The sequence below is a fragment of the Microtus oregoni genome, unplaced genomic scaffold (assembly GCF_018167655.1).
Source record: "Microtus oregoni isolate MIOR12 unplaced genomic scaffold, Mior012 000026F_ref0000081, whole genome shotgun sequence".
Classification (NCBI taxonomy): Eukaryota; Metazoa; Chordata; class Mammalia; order Rodentia; family Cricetidae; genus Microtus; species Microtus oregoni.
The window spans coordinates 31,822,045-31,842,659 of NW_024543085.1; the positions used below are offsets into that span (position 1 = coordinate 31,822,045).

The 20,615-nt window shown below is 40.0% G+C and overlaps 1 protein-coding gene across 2 annotated transcripts in view; it reads left to right on the forward strand.

The window, feature by feature from the left end:
- Window positions 1-20,322, forward strand: part of Chrm2 (cholinergic receptor muscarinic 2) — a 124,946-nt gene extending 104,624 nt beyond the window's left edge. For both annotated transcript variants that reach the window (XM_041675481.1, XM_041675482.1), the window contains one exon: window positions 15,104-20,322. In XM_041675481.1, the coding sequence (XP_041531415.1) occupies window positions 15,144-16,544 (1,401 nt within the window). In that variant the 5' untranslated portion in view covers window positions 15,104-15,143 and the 3' untranslated portion in view covers window positions 16,545-20,322. The remainder of the gene's footprint in view (window positions 1-15,103) is intronic.
- Window positions 20,323-20,615: the final 293 nt, after the last annotated feature.

The following is a 20,615-nucleotide window of genomic DNA, read 5'->3' on the forward strand; positions in this document are numbered from 1 at the left end:
GCATACTCATGCTGAAAGGGTAGCTCTGTGGGTTAGGGATCAATGATGCTAAATGCTTTTCCTTTGGTTGGTTGCTCCAATGTTACAGTCTGAAAAATCAGACAAGCAAATATGTAATCATTGTTAGTGCCCAAACGCAAAGGGGAGTTTGTGAGCAAAGTCCTATCATAAACAAAACTCCTTGTTTTAATTTAAAAATAAGAGCATACTGTTTTTGTTTTTAGTTGAGACTGACTTCGGATAAACTTTGGCACTGAAGTTTGCTCTACAAAATATAAGGCACGGGGGCGGGGGCAGGTTATTCTCATCTGTTCTTTGGGATGTTGTCTAGATTTCAGATGTCCATGGGACTTGTCAAAATAGCCGTCCCTGCACTTTGCAGATGGTGCATTTCTTCCCCACATTCTCTCCAGGAGACTTCCCCTCATTCCGCTTTCTACTGGCAAAGCTGCTTCGGCCGTGATTATCACGATTCTGTAAAAGAGGATGTAATTCGTCGGCTGACTATTTTGAGCCTGTCCACTAAATAAGTTCAGGATGAAGTCATTGGCGCAGAGGTGTCAGCTAATTGCAGAGGCAGACGGCAGAGAGAGCAGACTGAGGGAGAGCGCACCCTTACCCCAAGGACAAGTCTTTGCTCTGACATTCCAGAGAATACACAAATGAGCTCGCCAACTAAATTGCCTTCCTCCTCCAATATATGATCCCCTTCTCCTGTGCTGAAGCCACATTTTAATGAGCTGGTAGGTAAATACACAGCACAGTTGGGAGAATTAGTTCATGCTTGTACGTTTGCAATATTGAGAGGGAAATGAAGATGCAGATAGCAATTTGAATCTAATTTTCCACCTTCCATGGATGAAGGGTCACAGAAGGAAGCAGAGAGGCACTAGGATGTGGGGTGGGGGAAGGCACCCAGACAAAGAGAACAAATGACCTCAAAAAGATGGCCCTGTTCAGGGAGGTCAGCGAGGCCCAAGTGACTTAGATTCAAGGGGAGGAGGAGCTGTTTTCTCATTGTAGGCACTCAGGTTACTAGGATTTATGCTATTTGGGAACATTCGGGTCTCAGGGTAATGTGCCATCCTGACCCCTCCGTTGGCACCAGATGGAACCTAGGAGAACTAAGTGAAAGCGTAGCCCAGCGACGTTCAGAGTCAAAAGGCGTGTGAGAGTCAGAAGTTTCACTGCTGTGGAGAATGGAATCCAAAGCAGGAAGGTGAAAATGCGGACAGCTTACCACCACAGACACCTGCGTTTTGCTGGAGGTTTTAGACAGTACTGTTTAAAAACAAACAGATCTGTGTGAGAAGTGGAGAGGCGGTGTGGGTGGACAATGTGTCTCCTGTCAGTCTTCTTGAATTCTTGAAGACACCATCTTGCGGAACTAAGCATTTTATTTTTATTTTGAAGCAGTTTTAAAATTAAAAAAAAAAAAACTCTCCTAGAATAGTGTCCCCCAGGTCTTAAATTGAAAGAAGATACACTTGAACACATACTACACGTACATAAACACACACACACACACACACACACACACACACACGCTACAGCATCCCAAGAGGAGAAGCAACTAGAATCCAGATCGCAGCTAGATTAGACAGATCGTGAATGCTTTACACAAAATAAAGGCAGCAGAGAGGTGTCCCAGACTCCATTCTGCTGCTTTTATTCAGCAGTAACAAGTCCTAACTTTAAAGGAAAATCCTCAAGTCAATAAACAGGTCATTTGAGACAGAGTCTTAATTCACTGCATATGTTTATTTAATCCAATCATTACACTGGTCTCTGAATATTATTGATTACCTATACTCACCCCTTTTGTGTGTTTATTTCCTTTTCATTGTATAGCCTAAACATAAAAATCATTTATCATCCTTAATAGCACGGGGCAGGATTCATCATCCTTCAGGAATGTATTAATGATCAAACAGAAGCAATCTGTTGGTCTTATGTGGATAAGTAAACAACAGTTAGTGTAGCTGACAATCCAATGCTTATGTTGGCATGATTGGGCAAGGGGGGATCCATTTATGGGTAACATGAGTGAACAGAAAGCAATTACAAGCTGACTATAAACATGTAGAGAGTTGGATAATAAATGGGGATTATCTGAGTAAAAGAGATTATGACTTCATAAAATTTTTATTGGATGGAATGAATAGACCTAAGTAATGGAATTCACCAGAGTTTTAAAAAAAACCATCATAAACTATCTAAGCAAGTGAAAATTATGAAAACATCTCAAACAGACCTACCACACAGTGACAGTGTTAGCCCCAGACAATTTCTAAGCCTTGAGTCTCACTCAGATTGCCAGAGTTTTCATAATCTATTTTATGTTTTAGAAAGCACCTAAACCAAATACTTTCATTGGTTTAATATATTTACTTATTCAGCTGTTGTGAACTACCCACAGGGTCTTGCATAAGTTAGACAAATAGTCTATACCACTGATCTACATACCTATACCCAAATCAAAGATTTTTAAAGGTTTCCCTTAAATTTCCCTACTTCAAATTCCATTTTGCTGCTTTACTTTAACCTTAATGATAAAACCGAATTATTTTTGGCCACTTTAACTTTTAAAATCCATTCCAGCCTCACATGCCATAACCCAGATATTCAGAGACATCTTTGATGATTATTTTATTCTCATATTTATATATCTGTGTTTTACTGAAGGTAATTCATAATTTTCCAAATCATTTAACCCCAGCATATGAAAATGTTGTCTGGTTCTATAAATCCACTGAGTCTTATAAAGGAAATGCTTCATGGTTTATTTTCAGAAGGTTTGTGCAATTCATAGAAAGAATGAAAGAGTCAGCTATTTTAGGGACTCTCAAATCTTTATTTTCATGCGTGGTTTGGGAATTTTAGGATGTACTGGATATTCTGACAACCATCATGACGGATCTCACTGTCCCTGCCCCACACTGTTCCTGTTTGGGATATTTCTATAATCTAGCTAGCTACTTCTCCATTAAATAGGGACCACTCACTGTGACTTACTAGTTTAGATCGTGTTTAAAGAGGTCAGTCGTGTATGTGTGCATTTTTTTATTTAACTAATAATAACTAAAAGAATAAAAGGAAATGTACTGAGTGAAGCAGATCAAACTGTCAACTTTCGGCTTTACAAGGGCCTTTGCTTTCAAGCCAGAGGCAGACTGCTCACAAGTTACTTCCCTAAATGTAGATACAGAGCCAGGGATGCTTTAGCATAATGAACAGAAGTTAATATAGTATCTCTTCTTGCACAAGACCTAGCCAACCCAAATTTCAGCAAAAACAGGGGAAGATCTCAACATGCCCCTGCAGATGAATAGCTCAGGGAAGGAGAATCATTCTTCTTAGAGGTTGTGGCCCCTGGTAGGTTTCCTAAGTTTCAGTTGATTCCCCCAGACCTTTGTACATATGGGCAACACTAAGAGGATCTAATGATTTAAAAACAAATGACTAGACAAAAACGGGAAAGAATAGAAACGGAAGTAAACAAAGAAAAGTAGATCAGTGCAATGAGACTGAGAGGGGTTAGAAGAACAATGGACTTGTATAGATATAATCATATTTCATCATATAAACCTATGCAATTCTCAATAGGGTAAAAAAGAGATGATCTACCATTGAATCTATCCTGAGAACATATGTGCAAATATTCCCATTTTACTGGTGATCCATGAATCACACATGAAGACTGACTGGGGTTAAGATGAGTGCTGTCTTTAGGACTGGGATTCTTAGTCCAAAATGACCATTAATGTTGTCAGTATCCCTTCTCTTCTCTTGGAATTCGGTTGCAATCTAGTTATAGTTTCTGGGTTCTAGGATCATGAGGCTATTCCTCTTGTCCTTATATGGAATATTGCCATATAATATTTTGAAATTATTACATAATAAACAAAGTTAAGTTTCTTTCAGTGATGGTGGAAGAGTAACATGACAGCAGAGATTTGGCAATGGATTCTGTGGAGTGGCTTTAACAATCCAGGGCATTTCACACACGCCATGTAAGCTAAAGGTAGGGCAGACAATGAATGGACATTGAAGACAAAGACTTGGATAAAGAAATTGGAATTGTCTATAGAAATATGAATGAAAGGAAAGTCCTAAGGCTGCCCCAGCCCCCTCGAACACTGATGTCATTAGGGTAGATATTCTTTATTGTGATTGGGCCAAGGTATTTTTTTCCAATTAGTAAAACTGCAAAAGGAATGTTTTTTTTTTTTAGAAACTGTTTTATTGAAAACAGTACCTACATACAATGATACATCCAAGTTAACTTATACATATGCATAAATCATGCTCTGAGCCTCATAATTTGACAGAGTAAAATTTTTGGTATTTCTTATTTTGTAGTTGATACCTGCTCGGGGAGGAAGAGCCATTCTTCGTTGGTGGTATGGTCAAAGACAGCTTTTAAGATTTGGGTTGGGTGTAAATCTGTGAGGAACTAATTCTTTTCTTACTCCCTTAGGAAGAATAACGTCTCTGAGAGTATGCGGCTTTGAACTAAAATAGAAGTTTACAATCATCAAAGAATCATTCTTGGGCCTATGGGTATAATTATTAAAAGCGGTTCACTGTCATAGCCATCTGACCCCTTGATCAAGAAGATATTAGTTGTTAATTTTCATGTGATAAAATTGGATGCTTGCCATAAGAGCGAGATTTTTTTGAATCCTGTGTTGAACGGAAGCAAATAAGAAAATAAGACATTGGATTAATTCAGGAAAAACAAAGAACCACTCAGTTTGTTTTCTAATGTTTTCGGAGCAATACAGAGTGCATGCTTGTTCCTTCATGTTGCTTCTTTCAGTTGTTCTGTAGTTGTTTATTTGAACTACCTTCTAAATTATAATCCACTTAATCATAGGGACTGACGACCTGAAAGGAGCCTACTGTATAATGTTCCTATAAAAAATTGAGAATGATGCATTTTAATTTCTACAATATTAGATCAATTCAATATGAAAGGGGCTTCAGCAGATCACATACCCAGCAAGGAAAAGAGATAAACTTCTGTTTTAGGTTTTGCTAAGCTAAAGCTTTAACTACCACATCCACAAACATATCACAGTCATCTATAAATAGAAGTTACCAGAAGAAGAGCTGTGTCACCCTTACAAAGTGAGAAGCCAGCCTTTTGCTGGCACCTCCCATAGCTAGATAACCAGGACCTTCTCTACTGCTTCCTTCAAAAAGAAAGGCACACTAGACCTATGTTGTTCTTCATGTCTGGACATTGCTTACGGAAGGCCAGCTTTCTATAGTATGTTATCACGGTGTACTGATCCTTTCTGGGAGACTCTCCTAACCCATGGCCTCTAGAATAAGAGAAAAACCGTTTTGTTTCCCTCTCATTAATGTCACAATCCTTCCCTACTCAGCAATTATGCAACATATGTGTGCATATATATGCATACACATCAGGGGCTGGGTGAAGATTCAGGGGCAAAATCTCCTAGCTTCTCATTTTCTGCCACCTTGAGATGTGTTACAGGCTAATTAATTACAAACGTATCTGCTAACTTTTTTAAAGGTCTAACAGTGTAAACTCCAATCTCATCTCAGCAGAGAATTCGTGCTAAACCTCCTTTGACTGGTAACCAAAGATGCTGCTAAAAACTGATTTTCCGCCGGGCGATGGTGGCGCACGCCTTTAATCCCAGCACTCGGGAGGCAGAGGCAGGCGGATCTCTGCGAGTTCGAGACCAGCCTGGTCTACAGAGCTAGTTCCAGGACAGACTCCAAAGCCACAGAGAAACCCTGTCTCGAAAAACCAAAAAAAAAAAAAAAAAAAAAAAAAAAAAAACTGATTTTCCACCAGACTTGAATATTTGCTCCCATCCATTTTCCAGCCATATATTGGAATATCTTTCCATATTATGCATTGTTTATGAATGGAAATTTTGTTTGAAGGCCTATATGTGAACTGCTCAAGGTTTATTTATTTATTTTTTTTAAAATACAACAAACTGGCAGAGTCTGGAGACAAAGGGGGCAGTGTTAGGGACATGTAAATATTTAAATGGCTTTTAACTAATGTGAAAGGAAAAAGAAGGCATCAGAGTAGAAAGGGTTGGAGCCTTAAGGGATGGCCAACTATATTACACACATTTAGTGCCAATATGATTCTCCCAGCATTGTCAACAAGAAGTGGTTTGATTCCAAGCACTTAGAAGAGTTGACTGCTCTGGTTTCAAACATAAACTTCTTCATTCTTTCTGACCAGTGTGCTTTCTAGTGGGACTCTAAATTAGTGCTTTAGATACATGGATCTTTGCTGACGCGATGCATCTTTTTATGCTCCATCTAAACTGTCATTCGATCATTTAGCAAAAACTTTAATCTTCTCAATGCTCTTGGGTTTCAAATTTTTGTGAGATAACACTGTGGTCATTTTGCCGAGTTCTAGAAATAGGCTGCAATCAGGCTCTGGGGAAACAATCATTTTGCTTTTCGATTGGAAACAATAAAAATAGTTGCTGCCCATTACTTTATATACTTCATTACTATTTTATTTTTATAGCCCCATTGACTCTGGGATGAATCATAAGTCTATGAAGCAGGTGTCATTTGTGTCATTGAAAAATGGGAAGATCCAAAGTTTGGATCTTTCAGAGGTGAATTCATTTCTCTGGTTCCACACAGTTACATTCTAGAAATTGCAGACAGAAGAAGGATAAATAGTCTTTGTTGTACACTCCTGTGTTTCAAATAGTAATAACCATTAAAGCCATGTCTATAAAACCAATGCTACTCATTTGTACGTTTTATAGAAATGTGTGCTTTTATGGGAAGAGTAATGTGTGACCCTGATGATTATGGCTTCCTTTTTCTTCATAAACTGTGCCCCCTCAGACAAACTTATAAGAAATACATGCCCAAGTACAATTGAGTGTCTTACCCTCTACCCAGTTTTTGCAAAATGTGCTGCCCAAGCTTCCCATTATGCTCATAGGAAATGTCACTTGTGTGTGCACTGTTCGTTCTGTACACAATTTCTGATAACATTTATCCTTTTCCTGATTGCTATGGTCCACCCTTCAAGGGCAACATAAAAACCTTCCAACTACTCCTAAATGGAATTCCATCTTGTCTCCCAAGGTTTGTATCTTTGATCTACAACCCAAAGCTGCATGTTGACACATGCTCTATATCACCCCCAGCAGAAGGCATATACATCCTGGAAAATTCTCCCTAAAGGGGCGTGTTGTTTGGAACTGCTCAACTTCTTGAGAACAACAGCTTTCATTCTAGAATTTTCTATCAGACTTATACCAAAACTCATTCCTTTGCAAATTCAATTCACATTTTTAATTCAAAGCAATGAATTAACTAATTTAGTGTTATTAAACCAGCATCCTGCCAATTTCAGGGTGGAAAAAAACTACTAAAACAAAATTTAAAAAGCCACTACATAGTTTCAGCTTCTTAAGACAGAGAGAAAGACACAGATACAGTTGTGAGATCAGGCAACTTCCCATAGCTCTGCAGCCACTGGTTCATTTCCTCCTCTGCTCTTCGGGGAGGGGTCACAACCACCTGTAGACACAGGGTTTCCTCTGATTGGATATTTGATATGGACTACACAGGGAAGTACATGTTTCATGCTGTAGTTTTAGGCCCATGCATTTTACTGTAACTGAGTGTAGAAGGAGCTGCTTGTTTATCTGGCCGCCCAGAACCGAAATAACCACACAGAAACTGTATTAGTTAAATCACTGCTTGGCCCATTAGCTCTAGCTTCTTATTAATTTAACGCATTTCTAATAATCTGTATATTGCCATGTGACAGTGGCTTACCGGCAAAGTTTTGGCATATCTGACTCTGGCGAGGAGGCTCCATGGCATCTCTCTGACTCCGCCTCCTTTCTCCCAGCATTCCATTTAGCTTTCCCTGCCTACCTAAGTTCTGCCTTGCTATAGGTCCAAAGCAGTTTCTTTATTCATTAATGGTCATCACAGCATATAGACAGAACTCCCAGATCAATTGAGTTGCACTTTCTTGAATAAGAGAAAAAAGTAGTAAAATGATAGCCCTTTTCTGTCTCAGAGATCTGTACAATTCAGTGCAGAAGAAGATAGAAACCAATGTGCTTATCCACATGAGATGTGCTTTTGAGAACCTAAAAACCCTGGCTTCACTGTGCTTACGTACGTCCAGACCCCTTCTGTCTTTGGCAGGGAGAACACTGTGTGTGAGGAATAACTAAAATCTGACTTGCACGAAGTGAGAAAGCTAGGATCCTAGTAGAACCACAGCTGCCACTCTTTCCCTGTTAGCCATGGCATTTTTCTAGGGCAAGTGGTGTTTACAATGTGTTTTGAAGAAGGGAAAAGATAGCATGGCTGACATGGCCTGGAAGCTTGTCCCAGAATCACTAAGAATAGTGTCGCATTTGACAGGCAGCCAACACAGCCAGCAAGCTTACCCTGCAGTAAGCTTGTGCATAATCCTGATGTTTTTCACATTGAAAGAATTCCTGAACTCTGTGTGTACTGCCCCGAGGATCAGAATGCTGCTTCAGCTGCTTTCGCTCCTCTGTCATTTGCTTTCTGTTTTTTTTGTTTTTTTTTTTTTGTTTTTTTTTTTTTAACAAAGTACAAAATAGGCATGGATCTTAAAGGTACAACAGATTTTGGCATGGCATTTTTTTAAAATCAAAAATAAATTGTGTTTTTTTGTTTTTACTTGTTGATGGTGGTGCTGTTTTTCTAGACAAGGTTTCTCTATGTTACAATCTGGCTGTCCTGGAACTCACTTTGTAGACCAGGCTGGCCTCAACCTCTCTGAGCTCTGCCTGCCTCTGTCTCCCAAGTGCTGGGATTAACCGTGTAGCTTTTAAGGAATTAGGCTGTAGTGGTAGAGTGTTTACGTAGTGTGCATGAGGCCCTGAGTTCAATCCCCAACATCACAGAAAGAAAAGAAAAAGTGAATTAATAATGGAAAACAGGATTTCACTTGGATGTGAAGGCAGTGATGGTGCCAATGGAGACCACAGTAATCCAGATTTTTGTATAATGCGTATGTAAAATGTCTGCCATTTTGTGATATAGGTTGCTAAATGCGAAAAACTTTCACATTTATTTGTGAATATTTCTGAGACATTTACTTTGAAATAATATGTCAATTCAGTGTGGGTAAATAAATATGTGCGAGTCTTCTTTTATGTTTCTTAACTTTCGGGTTTTCAAGTTCAAAGACTTAGAGCAGTGGCTCCAAACCACTAAATTGCACTTCCTTGAGAAAAATCGTGATGGCACATAACCTGGAGAACTGCAAGGAAGAAAAGAGTCAGGCATCGTGAATGAGAGGAAGAAAAGGAAAGGGAAGGAGATGAGCGGAGGATATTTAGGGAAGACGTGCCAAGGAACCTTCTCTATTTATTTCGTTCCATTCTAGCCAACCTTCCTCTGAAATCCTTAAGCCTTGGCACCTGACTCCACATTTATCCATTTATCCAACTTCGTAGGTAGCCTGTGAGTCTCATCGGCAGTCTCTCCTAGATTAGAAATCTCTTGCAGGTGAGAACACATCATATTTTCTCTGGGTTCCCATTCGTTCTTCACTTCCACCCCCATAGCCTCTGAGGGCATTTGAAGATCTGATCATAGTGGTGCTTCAGAAGACATTATGGGAACTAAGAGAAGCAAGGCCTTTGCGCGTCCCTGTGGCCATCCTCACTGCAACCACTACCAAAGAGAATGCAGGAGTTGGTGAGGGAGGAGGGGTACCCATGCTGACTCACAATGTCTCCTCTCAAAGGAGAATCAGATTGAAGGGGGAAAATTGGAAATGTGCTCAGAGTCTGTGCAACCCTGTCCCAGTTCCCAGGAGGAGGTGGACTATTAACACAGCCAGTTCTGCAAGGACAGACTGGTTCATGACTCATCGACCAGTAAAAGTTAACAACACATAAGATAAAAACAACCAAGTCAGCCTCAGCTGCACCAGTATTAAACTAGGTGAAATACAGCATTTCTCAGGAACAGGGACTTTGCTCCCTAACACTTCTTGAAATAAATGACTCCTTAGTTCTTTTTTTCCCTTAAACTTGTTTGGTCCCTTACAGTGTTAATGGGAAAAAAAAAAAAAAACCCTCAGTATCAGATCCACGCTATTCGTTAATTAGTAGGGTTAAGTGAGGGTTGATAAGACCTAAAACAGATCATGGATTCTACCACAGTGACCATCCCTTCCATGGCAGGAAGTAAAAGTCACATTTATAATATCATTTATCAGATTAACATACAACATATTTGTTTAAAAGAACTACAAAGCAAATGCTTGATTTGCATTTTAATCATTGGCAACACAGTACAAGAATACTACATCTCCCTTCCCCCTCCCTCCTTCCCTCCCTCCCCCCCCCCTCTGTGTGTGTGTGCATGTCTTAGTGTTGCTTGTCTATATTTGTGTGTAGGCTGAACACATGTGACTGGATAACCTATCAGGGGCTCAGGAAACTAATTCTCCCCTTCTCCCCTCATCAGCAGCCCATCTTAGATTTTTCTGATTTTCTTTCCATTCTTTTTTTTTGTTTTATAACTTTTTTTTATTGAGAAAAGGAGAAAAAAAAAAACAAGTTTCCTCCTCCTCCCAGCCTCCCATTTCCCTCCCCCTCCTCCCACCCTTCTCCCCCTCCTCCCACTCTTCTCCCCCTCCCCCCACTCCTCTCCCCCTCCCTCTCCAGCCCAAAGAACAGTCAGGGTTCCCTGCCCTGTGGTAAGTCCTAGGTCCTCCCCCCTCCGTCCATTTCTAGGAAGGTGAACATCCAAACTGGCTAGGCTCCCACAAAGCAAGCACATTACGTAGGTTCAAAACCCCGTGCCATTGTCCTTGGCTTCTCATCAGCCCTCATTGTTCGCCATGCTCAGAGAGTCCGGTTTTATCCCATGCTTTTTCAGTCACAGTCCAGCTGGCCTTGGTGAGCTCCCAATAGATCAGCTCCACTGTCTCAGTGGGTGGGTGATCCCCTCGTGGTCCCGACTTCATTGCTCATGTTCTCCCTCCTTCTGCTCCTCATTGGGACCTTGGGAGCTCAGTCCAGTGCTCCAGTGTGGTCTCTGTCTCTGTCTCCATCCATCACCAGATGAAGGTTCTATGATGATATGCAAGATATTCGTCAGTATTGCTATAGGATAGGGTCATTTCAGGTTCCCTATCCTCAGCTGCCCAAGGAACTAACTGGGGACCTCGGCTTGGGCACCTGGGAGCCACTCTAGATTCAAGTCTCTTGCCAACTCTAAGGTGGCTCCCTTAACTAAGAATTGTGCTTCCGTGCTCCCCTATCCAACCTTCCTTTATCCCAATCCTCCTTTTTCCCCAAGTTCCCCCCATTCTCCCCTTCTCCCAAGACAAAAAGGCAACCTACTGTCTGGGAGAAGATCTTCACCAACCCCACAACAGACAAAGGTCTGATCTCCAAAATATATAGAGAACTCAGGAAACTAGACTTTAAAATGCTAATTAACCCAATTAAAAAATGGGGCACTGAACTGAACAGAGAATTCTCAGCAGAGGAAGTTCAAATGGCCAAGAGACACTTAAGGTCATGCTCAACCTCCTTAGCAATCAGGGAAATGCAAATCAAAACAACTTTGAGATATCATCTTACACCTGTCAGAATGGCTAAAATAAAAAACTCCAATGATAGCCTTTGCTGGAGAGGCTGTGGAGGAAGGGGTACCCTCATCCATTGCTGGTGGGAATGCAATCTTGTGCAACCACTTTGGAAATCGATGTTTTGGTTTCTCAGAAATTCGGGATCAACCTACCCCTGGACCCAGCAATACCACTCCTGGGAATATACCCAAGAGATGCCCTATCAAGAGCATTTGTTCAACTATGTTCATAGCAGCATTATTTGTAATAGCCAGAGCCTGGAAACAACCTAGATGCCCTTCAAGGGAAGAATGGATGAAGAAAGTGTGGAATATCTACACATTAGAGTACTATGCTGCAGTAAAAAAACAATGACTTTCCATTCTTTTAAAGCCCTCAGAGTGTTAGGCTTCCAGGTCAAGGCTGGATATAGTAAAGATAGGAGATATCAGGCATCAGATAAACCTGAATATAAATTGGGCACTAACTCTCCACACCTCTGACCAATGTCAACATTACGAATAGAAAAGTGAGACTGGTGCTTTTTAAACTCACAAAAATTATATGAAATAGCGAGTAAAACCTTGTACTACTTAGGCTGCTCACACATTGATCAAGTCATGAAGCTCATTCGACCCTGGAATAGCTCATTCGACCCTGAACGCAGTTTGGGCAGTGCTGTTACCAGGGCTGTGCTGCCCCACGCAGACAGAAGTCTCATTTGTATCATAATTCTCCAGTACTCTCTAGTACATGTCAGAATTTATTTTTTATAACTGTAATTGACTTTCTCCAAAACAATTCAGAGTGGATGTGAGCGAATTGTGAGAGAGCACTTTTCAATTCATTTGGGGATATACTGCCTGCGGGTGTATGTGTGTGCGTGTGTGTGTGTGTGTGTGTGTGTGTGTATTCCATTGGGATGGAAACCTAGGCATTTTACATGCTAAGCAGACACTCTAGCACTGAGCTACTTCTGTCTCCCCACCCAGCATGTTTGGTGATATAATTTCATAGTGATTAATTTTAGAAAAATGTTTAGAACTATAAATGCCACATTTTTTATGTGTCAAACTCACTTACTAATTCCAAGATTTAATACCAGCATTTCCCCTCAAAGATGTACTACTGATGTCTTTACATGATGCTCACACTTTTGTATAAATCAAGGACCCAAATTCATATCTGGACACCAGGCTTAATCTTGTAGGTCATTGGAGTTTGCAAACGGATACGGCTAATGGGAGTATTTTTTAGATAAGCATTGGCTATTAATTGGTAAAAGAGTCTGCATAGAGTGCCACTAGTTTGAATATCAAGTAGTTTTAGTCTTTGATCCTTTGATCAGTATGTGTCATAAAAACACCAGCCACCCCAAGACTTGCTCTGAAGAGAAATTATGCTTATGATATGCTAATTGTTCTTTTGATGATTTTCTTGATTACACTGTTGGTGACAGTTCGCTATCATCGATAATGAGAATTTATTATGTCTACCACCTCCTTCTACCCCACAGATTCCCATTCATACACAGCTCAAACACACATAGATTCAGCCTTTTCCGTTAGAGGGTGTGAAAGGTTAAGAGAGGTGATACATTTATATCTTCTTGGCAGATTTAAATATTTAACAGCACGTGTCTATCACTTAGCCTTTATGGACTATTCAGGGACATATCACTTTAATCCTTGCTACAACTCTGAAAGAAAAAAAAAGTTCGAGAAAATAAAGTTCATTGAATTTTAGCAGCAAACTCGAAATACACAGCTAATAATTTAAAAATGACCCAAATGCCCACACTTTGTAAAGAAAACACAGAAATATGAATGTTATCTCTGCTATGTGTACAAAGGAACTAGGTGAAGAAAAGTTTTCTTCTCATGTTTCCAAAATATAATCAAGTCCTTATTAGAAAGTAAATTTTAGAATACCACATTTCACATTTACTGTGTGCTTTGAAGTTCATTCAAATTGTGGGCCTCTTTGTCATTTGTGATGTAACATTATTGCTTTTATGACCACAGAAATTTGGGGAACAGGAGTAGTGAGAGGTTGGTGGAAGCCAGTGTTTCTCTGTCAGAGAAGAGAAACAACCCCACATAGTGTGTATATCCTGTTGAAAGGAGGGATGTCCCTGATTCAAATACTTGTATTTGCTTCTAAGTGGCATTTCCATGCCAGCATTGCCATAGCCTAGTGGGTAGCTCTGAAAATTCCTGAGTTGCAATAGTGACTGTAGTTCACATCACATAGAGTACCCCGTGTTCAGCATGGATAAAGTTCCCAGAATCACTAAGCAATCTGTCTTAACTAGCAACCTCTGCATATATAAATCATTACGCTGTTACTCAGGAGTTTCTCATTAAGTGCAATTCTTCCAAGGAGAAGGGAGGCAGAGGGAGGTCATCAAAAAACTAGAAGTATGAGGCAAGGTACTGATTTTAGTTGTAAATTGTTTACTCGCTGTCCTAGTAATAAAGAAGTTCCTTAAACTCATTTATTATCTCAACTTTCTTTTTCCTACAAGGGAGATGATATAATTGCAAGGACTTTGTGTAGCTCTTAACACTTACTGAGAAAACACCTACATGAAAGACCCAAGGCTGCATTTTCTTTTATGATTTTTCCTTGAAAGTGATTCATAACACGTGTAAACAAGAAAAAGGAAAAGTACAACATTGTAGCATGCCTATCACTGACTTGATGTGTGATACCATGTCAGTGTCTGCAACCATCTGGGCCATAGCTTCCTCTTCAGCAAAATGGAACGTTTGTCAAAGAATAGTTAAGCAATAGACTGAGTAGTGGCTTGAAAACAAGAAAATATTTGGAAGATTGGTAGAATCACATCAATAATAAGGGATGATTCTTTTACAAGGTATGGAATTTTTAAATTCCTAGTGCTAAGTGAAGATGATTACAATTTTAAAACAGAACTGAGAAAAACAAATTTACTTTGGTTGGGTGCACTGGCTAGTACATTGTCTTTTTATCACTGCTTTCATCAATATTAATAAGGTAAAGGCTCAAACTGCCAAAAGGGAAAGTGTTATTGACTATAGAAGTTACACATACAATTTGATGCTCTGTCCTAATGTTTTGGCTCTCACTGGTTTGTTAGGTTTTATTTCAAAGCCAGAAGTTTCTGATTGTTTTGGAAAGTTTTAACTATAAACTTGATTTAGTTAACTCAACTCATAAAAATTTGTTGATGTAAACAAACAGACAGATATACATATAGATACTCATATCTGTATATGGAGTCACTCCCGGCATTATTGGGTCATAAAGTTATAGCCAAGCCAACCGTTAAGAAAAATTTTCAATCCTCTATCTAACGTCTTTGCCTCTTGGGTGGGTCAAACAGGGTACAGTAAATATTAAGGATACAGAAGAATGATTGGGAAGTTTATCACAAAGAAGGAATCTGATATGTATTTGAATTAATGTTTCTATTATATTTGTTAACTTCATTCTGTTTCCCTGCAGGTTTAAATGTTTATTTGAACACTTGGTTACTGAACACAAAATGAATAACTCAACAAACTCAACTAACAATGGCTTGGCTATTACCAGTCCTTACAAGACATTTGAAGTGGTATTTATTGTCCTTGTGGCTGGATCCCTCAGTCTGGTGACCATCATTGGGAACATCCTGGTCATGGTTTCCATTAAAGTCAACCGTCACCTTCAGACAGTCAACAATTACTTCTTGTTCAGCCTTGCCTGTGCTGACCTCATCATAGGTGTTTTCTCCATGAACTTGTACACTCTCTACACTGTGATTGGCTACTGGCCTTTGGGACCTGTCGTATGTGACCTTTGGCTAGCCTTGGACTATGTGGTCAGCAACGCCTCTGTTATGAATTTGCTCATCATCAGCTTTGATAGGTACTTCTGCGTCACAAAACCTCTGACCTACCCAGTTAAGCGGACCACCAAAATGGCAGGCATGATGATTGCAGCGGCCTGGGTCCTCTCCTTCATCCTCTGGGCTCCAGCTATTCTCTTCTGGCAGTTCATCGTAGGAGTGAGGACTGTGGAGGACGGGGAATGTTACATCCAGTTCTTTTCCAATGCCGCTGTCACCTTTGGCACTGCCATTGCAGCCTTCTATCTCCCTGTCATCATCATGACTGTGCTGTATTGGCATATATCTCGGGCAAGTAAGAGCAGGATAAAGAAGGAAAAGAAGGAACCTGTGGCCAACCAAGATCCAGTGTCTCCAAGTCTGGTGCAAGGAAGAATTGTAAAACCAAACAACAACAACATGCCCGGTGGTGACAGTGGTCTGGAGCACAACAAAATTCAGAACGGCAAGGCTCCCCGGGATGGTGTGACTGAGAACTGCGTTCAGGGAGAGGAGAAGGAGAGCTCAAATGACTCCACCTCGGTCAGTGCTGTGGCCTCCAATATGAGGGATGACGAAATAACCCAGGATGAAAACACAGTTTCTACTTCTGTGGGCCATTCCAAAGATGACAACTCTAAGCAAACGTGCATCAAAATTGTCACCAAGACCCAAAAAGGTGATTCGTGCACCCCTGCGAGTACCACTGTAGAACTAGTAGGGTCATCAGGTCAAAACGGGGATGAGAAGCAGAACATTGTGGCGCGCAAGATTGTGAAGATGACCAAGCAACCTGCCAAAAAGAAGCCTCCTCCATCCCGGGAAAAGAAGGTGACCAGGACAATCTTGGCTATTCTGTTGGCTTTCATCATCACCTGGGCGCCATACAATGTCATGGTGCTCATCAATACCTTCTGTACACCCTGTATCCCCAATACGGTGTGGACAATTGGCTACTGGCTCTGTTACATCAATAGCACCATCAACCCTGCTTGCTATGCACTTTGTAATGCCACCTTCAAAAAGACTTTTAAGCACCTCCTTATGTGTCACTACAAGAACATAGGTGCTACACGGTAAAAGACCTTTACGAAAGAAGAACTGCTTTCAAGTGGGACTTGGGATGAGGAACAGAGACAAGAAAGCTGTCTGTTTATAGTGATCTTTCATTGCACTTTACAGGCTCACTGCAAATGTACAGTTAAGGAGCTCTACAGTGACACTCTTACCGTGCCCATGCTCCAGTTTGAAGAAAAAAAAAAAGTAAACTTGTACCTTATAAACGCTGCCAGTTTAGGAGACAATGAAAGAGACACGATGACATTGTGGGTCTGAGAAACAATCTACGCTATCTCCTACTCTCTTGAAGAAGGGCTGCTGAATCTGCAATCATGTCTCTGCACAAGAAGAGTGACCTTGTTTGTTCTTCCTATTGTCCCTACGTGTCTAGTGAGGAAGAAATGGCATGCTAACGCAGAGACCTAGACACAAGGAAGCAGACACTATCCAATGAGTGATATGAAGAAAGAAAATCAAAGAGGAAGCGGAGACGATCTGCAGAGCATTGAGCACATTCTAGGCTATGCTGTGCTCTCTGATGAGTTTCAGTGGAATCGCTGCTTATTTCTTCTCTCCTCCCCTTTCCCAATATGAAAAGCAAGAAATCATAACAATGAAAACCCAGCTAGGTCATACTATTTTTTCTACTATTTTTGTAGGTTCTGGTTTTATATTGGGTATGAATAATACCTGCAGGACTTCTCCTTAATCTGGCCGGAGTCAGCCATAAAAATGGGCGCTCTGCCTCTCCCCACTGTGTCCTTGCATTGCTCGAGGGTGTACAAACCTATAAGGATTTCATTCACTTGAGTTCCTTTGTGTGGAATATTTTCACCCATTTGATTTTTCTTCTAAACTAACCTATCTTAACAGATTAGTCTGCCTAAGACATAAATATGCTTGGGAAACCAAAGTCATCTAAAATTAAATTTTAATTACTTTAGAAAATGGCCAGTCTAGTTGGGGAAAGTTCACGAGGCCAGATGAATTTTGAAATGAGAAAACAGAAGGTCAGAAGGGCAATCTGTTTGAAATGGAACCTTCCTGACCCATGTGTCTGGCCGTGTTAAAGTGTACAACATGAACTCCTGAGAGTCAGCAGGAAGACGATGCTGCTTTGCTCATTTGAAATCTTAAACAAGATTACTGTGTCAACCCCAAGAAGAAAAGACATTATACTCCATGTCTGTTAATAATGATATTCAAATTATACTCAAATGGGGTTTTCTATAACCAAGCTAAGACATAGGGGTGGGGGAAAGGGCCATGCAGAAAACATTTATTGATATTACCTGTTTCATGTTCTTCAAATTGTCTTCAAATCTGTGTAATTATATGGCTTCAAAATTCTCTAATCAGGAGAGTTATATTAATCTTTGTGGTATAAATATAGCAGATAGCCAAACAGCGGCAAAACATGCCCACAGGATCTGACGGAAGCGTTTATGTAGTTTTTGTCATGCCATTTTTTTCGCTGTATAATCTGATCACAGATAGCTGTCACAGACATGATTAGTAAAGAATAACATTAAACAGATCATATCTGTGTAGGAAATCCATTCTTGATACTCTAAATAAATACAGAATTATATCGATCCACATTTAACTAGTTATTTTTGTATTCATATATTTTCTCCCATTATATGTGATGGTCTTCCAATCAGATTTTCTAATTGTGGGCTTAATGGATAGAAGTTAAAGTTATAAATTCCTTTTTTCAAAGTTCAGGATTAAACTGATGAGCTTTGATTACTTCTCTGTCCACCCCAAGATTGTTGCAAGGCAAATTGATCAGTCTGAAGTCCTAAGACTTATTAAAGTTATTTTGTGTGATTTTGCACATCAGCATCATCTCATCAAGTGGAAGACAAGGGATATGACAACAGCAACAAAAAGTGTTGTAAGCGAATAAGAAGCAAATTGCTAATGATGTATGTATTCATCCTTAATGAACATAACTTCTTCTTTGAGTAATTTCGGTGGTTTTTACATGAAAATCTCCTATGCGTACAATATAGCATTGGTTCAAACAGATTAATTTAGTCTATAATTAGTTGATGTAGTTCCTTTAGTTCAGAATCACTAAAATGTAAATTCTGAATTTTAAGACCACATTCATTTTTTGTGTTGTTTCTTCAGCTAGTTGAGTGGAGAGGACTACATTCCAATGTGCTTCTTGGTCTCCTGTAAGAAAAGTGATCCATTAGCTAACTTTCATTTTAAATTTGTTATATACCATTGCGATGCAGACATGGCTTCCATCAGAACCACCACTTTGGAGGCCAGCGATCAGGGTTTCTCTCTGTTTAGTTTAAGCCCAACTCACCACGAGCCAATCTTTGTCTTGCTCTGTGTCTCTATTGTATACGTCCCTTGATGCATTCTGTGCCTGATAATTTGTCACAGCTTCCACGACTTTATTCAATGGGAATCTGTCAAAGTCACGAAAAGAATGAAGACAGACCAACAACCATGGACACTTTCTCTACCAGGATCAGAAGATAAAGGAAGGACATTGACATAATTGGAGTGAGAGTGTCTTCAAACATCTGTCTCTGTTGTTGCAGAGGCAACTTTTATCTTATGGACACTTAGTGATCCGTTGAGCTGTTTTGATCGTCACAAGTGGGAATAGGCATTTGTATGTAATGAGAAGGGAATTTGAATGCTGCTGTACAGGTTACAATGCACAAGATAGGCTTCCTCATCCCTTCCCAAAGAAAATGATCTGGCTCAAAATGGCAATGGTACCAGGACTGAGAAAGACTGGTTTCTAATAAGGAATTTCCGGAGCTTCCTTTCTTAATCCTATATCATATACAAAAGGATTAATGCAAATTGCTTACTTGTTAGACTAAAGCAAAGCTCACTCATCATCTAACAGAAACACTCCCCCACTAACTATGGAATTTGGAATTCACAGATAAAAGCACAGACCACATCTACACATCAAAACCAGCAACTCTCACCCACCTGGAACATCTGGTTACAGCATCATGGATGCTAGTTGAGAGACTGCAGGGCTGTCCATGAACATAGCTGCTTCTAGTCTGATCAGTTTCTACTGAAAACACCTTTCTTTTTCAAACTAACAAAGATCCCTTTAAAGAAACAACATGACTCATCTCCTTTGCTTCCCCTGGAAATGTCAGTAGCTCTCAATCCTTTATTTCTTTTCTCTTGGTAGCGATAATGTAACTATCCCAGAGTGGGATTGTAAAAAGAGAAGATTAAGAGTATGAAAAGAACCAGTTTATGTCTGGAGAAAAGGACTGACTGCCTCTTGACCAGTTCATCATTCCCTTAATGACAGATTCTAACTATTAAGACAAGCTCATCAACGTAGTAAGTAATCTGCCACATCCTTTCACTGTCTGCCACTCACTGCTTTTGATCCTGAAGAAATGGCATGAGGGGAGACTGGATTTCAAAATGATGCCAACAGTTATTCGGCAGTGCAGTCAACTTTTATTTCTTTTTTTTTTTTTATTTAGTTCATGGACAGTTGCTCCCCTCCTCAATTTGATAAGATCTCTGTCGGCCACCATAACACTGGTGTTGCAAATAGATTAGGAAGGCACCCACAGCTGGATAAACTTGTGCAACATGTATTCTCAGCATGTATATACAATGCCATGCCTCTCCAGTAGGCTTCCCTTAAAAGGGTGCACGCTGTAGCATGAACTCTGTGTATATTTAATCTATCTTCCCGTAATATGCTGTATGCTTCCTATATATATTCTATAAATAAAATGTATAATAAAAATACATATTTCTGTATGCAAATAAATATATTATACACAAAATTGTAACAGGCACTCTGGCATATGTGTTGTTTCGTAGAATAAGGGTAGAGTTAATGCCTTCCATTTTCAAAGAAAATCATATTTTGCACCAAGGGAAGAGATTTAAGAGCAGCCAAACTCATATCCACATTAATATTCAACTGATTTATCATTGAGTGTCTGGCACTGATTTTAGACATCTCTTGGAGGAATACATTAATAAATCTTTCTGGTATCAGCCCATGTGACAGCCAAGATTTCGTTCCCTGAGCCTGTCAAGCCTGCAATGAGAACCTTCCCAGCTGCT